This window comes from Anoplophora glabripennis, unplaced genomic scaffold (genome assembly GCF_000390285.2).
Source record: "Anoplophora glabripennis isolate ALB-LARVAE unplaced genomic scaffold, Agla_2.0 scaffold4, whole genome shotgun sequence".
NCBI classification, from domain to species: Eukaryota; Metazoa; Arthropoda; class Insecta; order Coleoptera; family Cerambycidae; genus Anoplophora; species Anoplophora glabripennis.
Genome location: NW_019416568.1, coordinates 477,401 through 491,428, shown reverse-complemented (window position 1 = coordinate 491,428; position 14,028 = coordinate 477,401). Strand labels below are relative to the sequence as shown.

Here is a 14,028-nt window from a genome sequence, read left to right as displayed (position 1 = left end):
ACAGTACATTTCAAGTAATAGAACACATATCAGAAAGAAACTCATCAGTACTAAAATAGCATTTCGTCATAAAAAAATTTTTAGTGAAATTGTAAAATGATTTGAGAGACATTAATTTAATATTCTCGTGCTTGAAGAAATGAACCAATTTATTATATAAATCTATTTTGGGTTTATTATTTCTAGTTATATTAATCCTAGAGAAAGGGACTATAAGAGCTCCACGGTGCCTAGTCTTATATTCATGTACACCAGAATGTGTCGGAATGTTTGGCAAATTTTTATGAACCAGATACAATGATTCAAGTAGATATAGGCACGGGAGTGGCAATATCTTAAATTTTTGGAAGTAAACCCTACTATGAGTATAGTTTGGTACACCCGCGATAAGACGAACAGCGGCCTTCTGTATGACAAATGGTTTGAGAGCAAAACTTGAATTACCCCACAAATTAACTCCATAAAGAAGATGACTGTGAATCAATGAAAAATAAACTATTCGCATAACTTTGCTATCCACAGAAGGCCGCAGCTGTCTCATAACATATATCTGGGTCGCAAGCTTTGAGCACAAACAACGGATATGATCTGTCCATCTAAGGCCAGCGTCCAAGGTAATACCTAGCAACTTTACAGGATCAGATTTAGCACATTTTTTATCTGATGTAAAAGATATATGTTGAGTCTTAGATACATTCAGTTTTAATCTATTCGCTGAAAACCAGGTTTTTGCTTCATTCAAGCTGTCTGTGCTCAAATTTCCTGGTGTTAGAATAGTAGTGTCGTCAGCAAAAAGGACACAAGTACCACTAGAAATATTTGTAGGTAAATCGTTGATATAAATCAAGAAAAGTATTGGTCCCAACACAGATCCCTGAGGTACTCCTCTTACAACAGGGAGAAGAGTAGATAATTTATTGTCACTTCTTCTTGTTACACTTTGATGTGATTTATAATACTTTAACCCTGACAGCACTTAGTCCAAGACTTAATAGTAGAACAAATACCGTGCCGGACTTAGTCCCACCTATTATTTGCTTGGGTGGCTGCAAACTGCGTCGCTCATCCACGACCTCCCTGCGAACTTTTCGCCGCCGAAATCAGGAGTATACAAATAGCGATCCTTAGGCCTAAGCCCCTCTTTATATAATCTCGGCTTACTCCAAAGGAGGGCAGAAGAACGACGGCGCGGCCCACATAATGACAGTTGAGGGTGTAACGGTAGTCCCGGATTTATCCCTCCCCAAAAAAACTAAATCACCGTTCAGACTTTTATCGGGTTAAATGTTTATTAGCTTTACACAGACAAAGATTCCCGCGCGTGGCGTTATATAAATGGCTTAGTGGACGCAGACGGATCGTTGCACACGGAAAAGGGCGTGTAATTATCTGGCTGGAGCGTATTAGTGAGGTGGAACTGTCAGTTAACTTTTTTGTTATGTACAATATTGTTAAAGATATGGCTACGTCTAATCTCTAGAAACTACGAGAGTACAATGTAATGTGTTTGATTTATTTTTTGTGCTACTCGATTCCTCCACAAATTATAAATCACCATGTACAAATTTACAGTTTTTACTTTTGTTAGTTATTATTGATACCCTGTATAAAACTACTGACAGGAAACAGTGTTTATGTAAAAAAAAACTGTTTACGTCCAGCGAGAACTTTCCATTTCTCCTAAATTTGGGACCTAACGATGCTTATATGTACAGAAGGGAAAGGGTGACTTCAAAATTAGCACATTCAGACATGCAAGCATTAATCCTCGTCCAAAATGTAAACGATGTGACGTTTTGATAACACCGTGGCTATATCGTTAATTAATAATGCCACGATTATGCGGCAATACACGTATAACAGGTACACTCTTTGTTGGGTTATAAAATTGATTTTACCATTTAGAAGCATCATTTGTTTAACTCTTTGTAACGTAAGTTTCTGCAGAGATATCAGTATGTCATTGACGACACATTCTAAAACAGTTCATTTTTAAAATAATCGTTTATGTGACAATAATTTCTCCTTATTTTTAACCCTTATATACCACATATAAGGGTTAAAAATGATTATTTTGAAATGAAAAGGGAAGCAAAATGACAAAAGTAAATTCCGATGATACGTAGCAGCATCGATTGAATTATTGTCAGTGTTAAAATATGTCCAACTTTTTAGCTCTTCGGAAATCTGAATGTCCAGTACGAAATTATTATATCACGTTTAATTCTAATTAAGAAAAAGGTATACCTAATTGGAAAAAGTCACTAAACCCAATCATGCTGTTTAATTTCATTTTAACCAATAACCTACCAATAGCCTCTAAACTATTAATGTTATGTAATTCTAAAACTGTTTAGTTTAACGACATTTATGTAGAATTGAATTCGATTAAATGATTTCTTACTGGAAACTCAGATTTTCGAATAGCAGAAAAGTTTGACATATTTTTACTCTGACAGAAGAGTGTAATCTTTCCTGAAGGTATGCACCATTATTAGTGAATCATCCTGTATGAATGATACCAAAGAGAGACAACTAGAACATGTGTAAACTGCAGATAACTGTAATATTAAGAATCTAAATCATTTGCATTTATTCTTTATATTTAAAGAAGACATTTGTTTGTTACTTTTTTTACATAAAATTTTGCAAAATTTCTAAATGGTTACGTCTGTAAAACCACATAGATATAAATGATTGAAGGAAAATACATATAAGCCAGATATCTCCTCATAACTATAAACGGAAACGAATTTCTGTAATTCAATATAATAATAAATTAAACGTATATACCTCCATACTACAGACTTTTATAAGTAACTTTCTTGTTTCAGGGGTTCATCAAAATATACAAACAGTTTTTTCCACAAGGAGATCCCTCCAAATTTGCCTCACTAGTTTTTAGGGTATTCGACGAAAATAACGTAAGTACAATTTAATCCAACATTTATTTTTTTCAGAGAAAATGAATTACTGGGACAAATCTATTATTACCTCGAAACAAAAACAATTGTTAATGTTACATATAATCGTTTATTATTATAAACAGAAATCGTTATATTTTATAAATGAATTCATTGTTTTTATGCTTAGTTACACAAACAAAGATTTTTGTTAAAATTCTCCAAATTTAGACATGAAAATTGCCTTTTGTATTATTAAAAATAAAACAGGAAACATATTCATCAATACCCGTTAGAACACCTTAAAATATTGTATTTATTCCAATTTTACAAGCTACTACTATTCCGCTGTTGGTTCCCCTCACTTCTTCCAATTTAAATGGAAATTGTTTTATTGTCGATGTAAAAAAGGAGACAACTTCATCCAATAAATCTGGCTTAACGGGATTCGAGTTGTTCGAAGACCGAAGCGTTTTTCGTTAAAGCAACACAATTTGAATTTAACTTTTGCCGAGGCTTATTGGTTCGACTTAATTTTTTTATTTTTAACCTACGAAATTTCATATTCAATTAAATATCAATTCAGACCGTTATTTGCATGCGAATATAATGAGCATAGGTCATAATATTGCGCATGTAGTATATTAGCATTTTATCCGCAATACATGACCATGCAGGCCAATAAATAATGAAAGCCGTAAGAAAAACTAGCTCATGTAGCATGAATATATTGCAACAAATCTTAGATTAATTATTAGTACAAGCTTAACACAACGTACCTCAAGTTTCACAAAGCATAAATTCTTGAATACATGAAACAAATAGGACTGATTTTATTATCGACATTACTATTTCATCATATTGTCTTCTTTATGAAACTTTTTTATGAAAGAAAAAATTTTGAGTGCATGCTTATAGAAACATTCTATACATCGTTTTATTATGCTAGAGCTCGCTTCCATGTTATATCTACAATAAAAAATTGATACCATCTCGTGTGGTAGCTACAAAAAAGTCTTGTTTTATGGATTCAGCCAACTAATAGATTATTTTCTTTTGGTAAAGTACAAAAAGTCCTTGTCTGAACCCTTCGGGAATTGTCAGTTTCGGTTGGCAGCACTGTACGCTGTTCCAGCTGTAATATATTCTGCTAGAGAGGGTCAGTGATGGTTTGTCTTTAAGGAATTCAGTTCTTCATACCAAGAAGTCCACAATAAGTTATTTATTAGCGTGCTTATTCAATTTCGGTTTATTCTGTAAGAAAACCAAGACCATTCTACCTTTTTCCATATATTTCCTCCATTTTCCGAAACGATTTTATCAAGGACCCTTTACTTTATGTAAAGCCATAATTTAACTTTATAAAAGCTCGCTTGCATGATAACATCACGTTAATTTATTTGCTTAATCACGCCGTGAAGGATGATTATTCGAAAGATAGATAAAAGGCTGTTTGAACCTACCGAAAGTCACACTAAGCAGAAATTCTTGCAATGTCATGAAGACTGCCACTAGGAGTAACTGCTAACCGACCATAGGAAGGATGACATACAGGATATTACTTATTACCATGTTTATTGCATAGCGCTTGTATCGAGAAATTTCGTAGGAAAGACTAAATTTTCGGCATATGCAAAGCGCTTCCAAAAAATGTGTAGTTTCTTGTAGACATAAGGGCAATTTTTATTTAGATCTTTATTTTATGGATAGTCGTTCTTGCATCTTTGTTAAAATATTTTACAGTATTGCTTGGGGCATAAAAAGTAGCAAGGAAAAGGAGACTCGCTAGAAAGGGACTCTTCATACATATTTTATTATGATTTACAGCGCTTTGTACACTTTTTATACATTCAAATGTTTTGCATCAACCCGTCTGGAGTCTTTTACTAAACCGCAAAACATAAAGGTTCTCCCAATCACGATTTTACATTTTTTGTTGGCTAGATAGTTAACAAATCTCAACGATACGCTACCACGCAGTTTATTTGCGTAAATAGAAGCAAAAAAAGCAGTATAAACTTGTAATGTTATATAACAGGACCACTGATCAGGTTTTATATCGACGTACGTAATCCGTTGATGGCCTATCATCAAATTAGAAAATGGGTCTCGCTCAGTTACCCCGTTTTTGTTAATTTGCTTAGTTGTACAGATTTACTTGACTGTAACAGGGAACAGGCACTTTATAGATTGTCATTGATGAAAGGCAACTTTACACAAAATCAACTACACAGGATGTTTTCTTGATGAGAAGGAGAATATTAGAAAAAAATGGAAAAAAGGGCTTTGATAGAAGAGAAGATATAAATATTAGTTTGCGACTGTATAAGTCCCTTAAAAATGGTACTCTGAGTTCTTTAGTTAGGAACGTTGTGCAATAGACGCAGTGACTTCTGTATCAAACAATTTGAAGGAACACTTGTGGATTAACCGTCACTTCCATTTCTAGTCAATATTTATAAAGGGGAATCTTAGAGAAGAAGGTCCTGGACTCAACAACTCTAAAGCCAAAGTGTTCAGACATATTTATCAGATGATCTCAAGGATATAACAACGTAGAAAGATTCTGCAGCATATTCAGCGGAGAACATCCAAGTGAGGATTGGTTTCCGTATGCAGCAAAACGAAACTCTCTCTCAGCGGTAAAATAAAAATATTTTTATTGAAAACAAAGTGTAGTGAAGTGGAGTATCCCCTTGTGGAGTCGCTCGCGTATTCAGCGCCAATCTGCTGTAGTCCTTTTCCGGCAACCACAGTGTGTGTATTAACATGATACTTAAAATGCATGCAACATGCATAACATTCACCATAAAACTGGAAGGAAATGGTATTCTTCTCTTTTTAAATGCCCCTTCTAAATCCAGAGGAACTCTAGGGCAAAAATAAGGCTCAGTCGACATCTTGGATGAGGCATTGCATGACGTAAGCTGAGGATTTAGAGGAAACAAAATAGCATGGGATTACTTAACACAAATGTCATCTAACAAATAATAAGCTAGAGGACATTGAAGACAGCACCACAAAGAAACACCAAAATTCTAGTTAAGGGGAAAAGATTTTGGCCAGGATTCTAAGCAGCCATTTTTTTTTTTCAGACAACATCTTATAGAGCGAATAAGCCCTTTTAAGCCTAAAGAGCTTCCTTTTTCTTTTTCTAAATAGAACCACTGTTTATACTGGATTCATCCGTGTATTGGGATATTTCAAGCTCCACTAACACCGTTCGCACTGGGCGAATCATCGCGATTAGCCCAAGAGTCGAACCAGGTCAATCAGTCTATTTTTACGGACCGTGTATCGCTTCACGGAGCCATTATCGATGACGCACACCCCAGGAGATCGTCCTGGGATCGCCCTTTGTTAGAAAGCGGTGTGTAATCGCGCAGAACTCTATTTGACCGCTAATAGACAGTGTCACGTTTAGCTGTAGCGTATAATCCCCAAAAGCGTCCGGAATGATATCTCAATTAGGACGACCTCCTTTTTAAGGACGCATGACCCTCTGATTTCACGTCAGGATTCGAATTGGATGCGACGAATAGAAATTGACGAAAAATCCGATCTTTAATTAAGAATGATATCGCGAATGATGAAACAGAGTATTAAAATATGTATTTTAAATTAGGCACATACATCGCCTCCAAAATCCGTCATCTAACCTTAGTAAATTATAAAATAAACTACATGTTTCAAGAGTTATTTTCCATTGAAAATCACTATAGAAATAAACTTGTGGCTAATTAGAGAGGCCATTGCGAAACGTCTCAGAAGACCTACATTGACTGAGACAACCTAAGAACCAAGGACAAGAACCGAATTCAATATCTGGGCCCTAGCCCGAGAACAACAGGGTAGGTCACAGATTCCTATCAAAGTCTAAGCAAGTGCATTGTAAGTCTATAACTGATAATGAACAGGCAAAACAGCCCGGAAAACATCGTACTTTAAGTAATTTCCTTACACAGAATAGTTATTTATTGTATAAGTGTTTATAAGTGTTTAAATATAACAAGCTTACTGCTTATTTAAAGAGTGAATTAAGAGGATACAAAGTAAAAAAAGCTGCAGTATTGGAAAGAGCACATATTGAAGAATTTTTGACTAGGACTAGGGCAAAACTGTATAAATTTACAGTACAAAGTTCACCAACTTTTTAAAGAGTCATTTTCATTTTAATTCATTAAACTAAGTTTTTATAACGGAAAAATAAGCTTAATTTAATATTTAATATACTTAGTAAGTTCTAAAAATAACTTTGGCAGAAAACCTATTCCTGTGATATGATTGATATGAATGTCCCATTTTCTTGACAGCTATAATACGACGCAATATACGCTAGGATTTTTCTGACACATATAAGCAATAAGAAACTAGTGTGACAACTCGTTTTTTTCTTGTAGAATTTCTTTTAAATATTAATCAGTAAAATGTGGAAACAAAAATATACCTATAGCAGCTGTTTTTACCTTTTTAGACTTTGTCAAAGGTGAAAGCAAGGATATAGGATATTTCTCTGAATGATTGAATTATTTGAGAATGTAAATATATCAGTTTTTTTTCTATTAATTATTTAAACATGTTCTAAAAACTCGCTAAAACACATCAAGCATGATTTTAAGTTGGAATGTATTAGGTTTCAAACTCCCCGTGAAAAAAAACTAATGGATTAAGGTCAGACAAACCGGCTGGCCACTCCTGTAAAATCTACCGAACATTTAAAGCATAACAAGCATTTGGAATCCAAGGTGTTTGCTACAAAAAAGAACATAAATATCTTCTGTAATACAAATATCTTGCCACTTGTAAAATATCAGTATTTGCTCGTTTAGTTTTTATAAATTTAATGTCGTCAATGCTTTACACTACATCTAAGACTCAATTTGACTGTATTTCTAAATAAATCCCTGACTGACTCGACTCCCAAGATTCCTGAAAAGAACGACACTATATTTTTCCAGAGTTTCCAGAGTGCATTAGTTTTATCGATTCTAAAGCTAGGCTCCGTCGCTAGATAAATCATTTTCGACATTATAATTCAGCCAGTTGAACTTGGCCCAGACACAGTCTAGGAAAAATTATGTTCAAGGAGTCTCGTCTACATTTTCAACTAATCGACGTGCTTCAGATGAATTTACAGCTGCACAAAAAAGGTACCCCCCCCCCCATTTTTCTGTGCAATATCTTCGCCTAAATTCGCCGATGCAAACCGCGCGGAGCTTATTTATGTTTTTTACGTTTACCTTTTCGAATTAGTTCACACCTGCTATCTAAATTAGTAGCCCTATAATAATTTAGTTTATTCCATGTTTATTACAATATCTAAATTCAAATTTCTTAGATTGGAATATTGGGTAGGTGATCTAATCATTAATTGACATTATACTTGACACATCTGTTAAGTGTCATAAATAGTAATTTTCTCATGGCACAATTCGATACATGTATTTTCAGCAGGAATTTTTGAGCATGTACTGAATTATTGAAATAGATTTTACTACAAAACGGCTCATGGTATTAAAATCTAACAAGAGTGCCTTTTTATGCAAAATATGATCAATTTTCATATTTTCGGTTCAGGAAGTAGAGAAAATGGCGTACAAAAAAAAATTGTAAAATTTGCCCCATAGTCCCGCATTTTCTTACGCCCCTGTAGCAAATTTTGATTTGTATATTATGCCTATTATTAAGCATATAAATAGTAATACAACCCCAAAATTTCGCGAATTAATATTAAACCGTTTTGAAGTTGCAATAAAAACTGTTTCCTGAGTTACCCCTTCAAGGGGCTGTATCTCCCTTAGGGGCCGCCACTGACAAAAACTCTATTAAGATTTTTCTCATATTTCGGTATGTTTTACATACTTTCCAATTTTGAGTACTTATTTCGTTAATATAATTTGCAAATTATTTTCATCCTAGAAAGAAAAACCAATAATAAAAAATCGCCTGTAAATTTGCATATTTACCCGCTTCCTCCCTACGTCCATGATTCCCATATGCACTGGCAATCTCATCTCTTCCCAAGAGAACACATGCTAGGCGCATATTGCTTAAAAATAAACCGATATTGAATTTTCATTGCTTTAGTAACGATTTGAACTATCCAATGTTTTGGAAACAGGACAAAGGAAGCTCTTTATGAGCACATTTCACTTTAGCAATTGTCTCAAAAATAGTATTTTACACTTTAAAATACTATTATTCAGGGTGATTGGCGATAGAATAGAAAGAAAATGATGTAATAAGTCAGACTCCAAAGAAAATCTGTCTATATAACATTTTTCTCTTGAATTTCTAACAAGCAACAAGGCTAACGACTCGCCCTGTATTTTTGCAACCAGATACTTGAAAATAGCGAAAAAATAACAAGAATTCGACAACATTAAATAGTAATAACATTTATTTACATATGTGGTACAATTTAACATTAAATCGTTTAAGTATTAAAATATTTATTAATTGGTAAATAATTTTCAGGATGGTTCCATAGAATTCGAGGAGTTCATCCGAGCACTGTCAGTAACGTCCAGAGGAAACCTGGATGAGAAATTGCATTGTGAGTTACTTTAATTTATATTCATTAACCTTAGTTACGTCGCGATCAGAAGACGGTTCATTTTTCTATATCAACTATTCATATATCAGGATATGTGCGTCCATTAATCATTCATAAATGACACCAAAAAAACTTAACTGAGTAAAGGGACACGAAATCCTGCTGCCTACATTTACTACAATAAAAAGAAATTTCAAGCCAACACCTAAATTCAATCAATAATATACATCTGCAACATATTAATAGGTCAAGTGATAACTGCTTGTCTGAAAGGAATCTTCTAAGTGAAGAACTTTATTATTTTGTTATCATATTAATTTTTTTCGTATCGACCGAAATTATTGCTACCTGAGGGCATTATTTCTTCGTAAAATACCACGCACGCTCCTGTTGTAACTGAAGTAAGTCTTGCATCTCTTGAGAGAGTGAACTACAAGTTAAGTTGACATATGTTTGGTTTTCATGGAAATCGAAAGGTGAATAGATGTCACTTGAAAATTGTGATACTTTACAGGCGTTGAACCACATTTTATTACAGTTTTAACACGTTTTTACCATGGAATTTACAATGAAACTTAGAAAAGTCCCATCCAGAAACAAACCGGATGAAATTACGTCCAGCGGTTGCAGCAAAAACGCGAAGAAGAGACGAAAAACCAACGCCGCTTCGTGCAAGAAGTGCGTCTGTTCCCCATCACAGGCAAATAATGTTTGTTTGTCAATAAATTTGTAACTTTCCCCACTTTTCAACAGGTAAGTACCTTTGAGTTTCCTCCGGTCTGGAAGGAACTAAGAGCGAAAAATCAGCTGTGCGACGGCGTGGTCAAATGCAACGATGGTACCGTCTTTAAAATCCACAGAGCTATACTAGCAGTAGTGAGTCCCTATTTCAAAGCTTTGTTCACCAACTCCATTAACAGAGACCAGGCGGAAGCCACAGAAGCTAAGATGGACATCTCCGCTGACATCTTCAAGGTGCTTCTCGATTACGCCTACACGGGTACCTGTACCATCGACAAGAAAAACGTCAAAGATCTGTTGAAGTACGCCGACCAATACCAAATATTAGACGTGGTGCAACTGTGCTGCAGCTACCTGATGGAAGAGTTGTGCCCTGCGAATTGTCTGGAAATACTAAAATTCGCCAATCAGTACTTCTGCAAAGACTTGGAACAACGTGGCAGGTTATTCATTAGACACAACTTCACGAGGTTGCTGAAGGACAGTTACGAGTTCTATCAGATTACGGCCCAGCACCTGGAGGAAATTCTGAAAGACGATGAACTGAACGTCAAAACTGAAGAAACCGTCTTCGATGCCATCAAGATGTGGATAAACTATTCTCCGGTGAAGAGGAAGACGAAGTTGTACGATTTGTTGAAATGCGTAAGGTAAGGTAACCTTTTAGTGCATCCGCTTTGCTTGTAACACTATTTGTGAAGCATAAATCTCTTGTCGCAACCTCAGTATCAAAAATACATTACCAGTAACATCAGACGTATAAATAATTTATTATTGAATTCAGATTGGGAACACTATCCTACGACAGCGTCCAACAAATATCCAATTGCCTTCTCATTGAAGAAGATGTACTGTGCAAGGAATACATCCTGGACGTCCTAGCCGTTCTAGGTGGCTTAGGTCGGGAAGACGACGTGGACTACATCAACAACTACCTGTTCAGACCAAGAGTTCCCTATACCGTCTTGTTCGCTGTTGGAGGATGGAGTGCTGGCAGTCCCACCAATTTCTTGGAGACCTATGACAGCAGGGCGGACAGATGGTTGTTTTCCGTCGACACGGACTCTTCTCCAAGGGCTTATCACGGGCTGTGCACCCTCAATGGGCTTATTTACATGATAGGTTCGTTGAGAAACATAAAACTTCTTCATAGATAGATGCAACGAGTAAACAGTTCTTTCATGTAGAAGAATATCTTTTATCAAAAGCACATATTGAATTAAAAAGGTAGTATATACATTTCGCTTATTTGGAGCTCCAGATCTGCTGTACGAAATACTCTCTCTTCAGTATTTCTGCCAAAACCTTAAAATCCGAAAAGCAGCCAAAACTTCGCACTATCTGGGTTCCTCCTCCAAAATTTGCTACAACTTTACATTTACTGGGTTTGTCTTTGAATGCAACCAGACAAAAGAGTCTATCTGCAATCAAACCTACATGAAATCTCTGCGTAATCAATCAATGAATTTTACTTACTCTTTTTCCTTTTCTCTCTTTTATGTTCGGATCATCTATAGTAGTTTTGCAACGGAGTAGATTTTCTCTATTCATACGCAACTGTCTTTAGATATTTCACATATACCATTATTGCAGATAGATTCCTTTGTAGAGCCTCTTTCAGAGAGAAATCCATTAAATGTTCAATTGTAACGAACTTTGAAGCTTCGGGGGTTCCTGAAACTCATGAAGAACTACACTTAATTTCTCTGTCTCGAGACTCTAAATTTGTCGTTTGAGTTTGTGATTTGAATCCGTGGAATGTAGAATTTTCCTGGATTTTTAGTTTTCGAGGTGGTTTTCTGATGTTCGTCTGAAACTTATTGCAAGAGTTGATTGAGTCTTTTAATACCCAAAGTATGCAATGAGTCTCGACTCGGTTGTGTCCAAAGGAAATCCTCCTGAATGCAGGTTTGGTTGATTTTAAGGTTTTAGGGATAGTTTCATGGCAATTAAAGAAAAACTGAAAGGTGATGGAACATTTCCCATGGTAGGTTCAGTTTCTGGAGTCCAAATACAAAGAAAAGTAGAACAAACAACGTTTCTTTTGACATCTTTAGCAGCAACATGATCTATTACCACCCGAATACCCCTATATACCTTCTAAATGATTTTCGTAATTATTTTGCATTGCCACCCCATTCTTTCCCAATACCAACCCTTCCCCGGCTTATCCCTATACCTCCCAACTCCCCCAGGTGGCTTCGACGGCAATGACTACTTCAACACGGTGCGCTGCTTCGACCCCCTGGCGCACCAGTGGAGCGAGCGATCTTGCATGTACTACCCCAGGTGTTATGTGAGCGTGGTGGTGCAGGACGGGGCGATCTACGCCATGGGGGGATACAACGGCCGCACGAGGATGAACTCCGCAGAGAGATACGACCCAGAGAGGAACCAGTGGGAGCTGATCGCACCCATGCAGAAACAGAGGTCCGACGCCAGCGCCGCCGCGGTGCACGACAAGATATACATCGTAGGCGGTCAGTAGAGAACGCTTTTATTATACAGGGTGTTGCAAAACAACACGTAGAAGAAAACTTCATATAAATGTGTGGTCTATTGAAGTTTTCGATTCTATTCAAATAATTTATTTTAATGTTATATTATGGAAATCAATATTATTAATATTAAAAAGAAATGTATACAATTTAGGATTTAATGGGCAAGTGGTCATGAGTTCCGCGGAAGTCTATGACACGACGACGAAGCAGTGGTCCTATATTCCCGAGATGATGTCCCCCAGGTCCGGCGTGTCGCTCGTGGCGTTCGACAACACCCTGTATGCGATAGGCGGTTTCAACGGTTACACCCGTTTGGCCACTGGCGAGAAATACACCCCGGATATATCGACGGGGTGGATTGAGATATCTGAAATGTTAACACCAAGGAGTAACTTTGCCACGGTCATTTTGGACGACTATATTTTCGTTATTGGAGGATTTAATGACAGATTTGTGTCAGGTAAGGAGGGTAGTACATACCACAGACTACAAATATCAATGAACGGTAAAAGGTAAGAATTTAAGTAAATAATAGTTCTTCATGATTCTTTATGGTTTAAGATAGAAGGTTCTGGATGAAAGGGTGATATTTAGATGCATCAAATTTTACTATATTAGAAGATTTTGATTTTAGAGGCACACTCTTTGAAACAACTGCTGGGAAAAGAAGAAATAAAGCTACTGGAACTCATATAAAGTTGTATACTATATTTTTTAAGTATGGTTGTAATTTGTGGTCATCCTCGCTTTCACTTAACTTTAGCTTTCTAATTAGGTGCCACAGCTCTTCCAGTGGCTGGTTCACATTCTCTTCAACACTCAGACTCATATTACTGTGTCTGCAATGTCCAAATAACAGCTCTACTGTTATCCTTATTGACATGTGGTTCTGATTTATTATATTAGCTGCCAAACCCGTCAATAGTCTTTTTAAGAACTTCTAGGCTTGCATCTCTTCGGTGGTTTCTTCCCATCACTTTTGAGCCTCGTTTTTCGATTATTTTTACATTACTGTCGTAATTAATGTAAATCAATCAATTAGGAGGGTTCAAACCCCTGTAGTTGAGTCTCCTCTGGCTAAGTTATTAGTCTTCTCGTTGCCGCAATCATCCTCATGCCTTGGTACCCACGTTAGGATCACCTTGCTTTAACTCTCTAGTCCCTAACCTAACTATAACATCTCCATACCAGTCAGGATTTGATTTTGTATGAGTTTATTGTCTTTAGCAACAATTCGTTGGTTTTCTATAACCCTCTTTAGTAACTCTTGGAATGAATCAAACATTTTACTTTTAACATATCTCGCTATGAAACTATTTGGCTCAAT

At 36.0% G+C, this 14,028-nt stretch overlaps 1 protein-coding gene across 1 annotated transcript in view; it reads left to right on the top strand.

Moving 5' to 3' along the window:
• The window catches only part of LOC108917402 (frequenin-1), a 112,487-nt gene that overhangs the window by 75,612 nt on the left and 22,847 nt on the right, over positions 1 to 14,028 (top strand). Inside the window, exons 4-5 of the mRNA XM_018723964.1 lie at positions 2,835 to 2,924; positions 9,381 to 9,459. Of these exons, the coding sequence (XP_018579480.1) occupies positions 2,835 to 2,924; positions 9,381 to 9,459 (169 nt within the window). The remainder of the gene's footprint in view (positions 1 to 2,834; positions 2,925 to 9,380; positions 9,460 to 14,028) is intronic.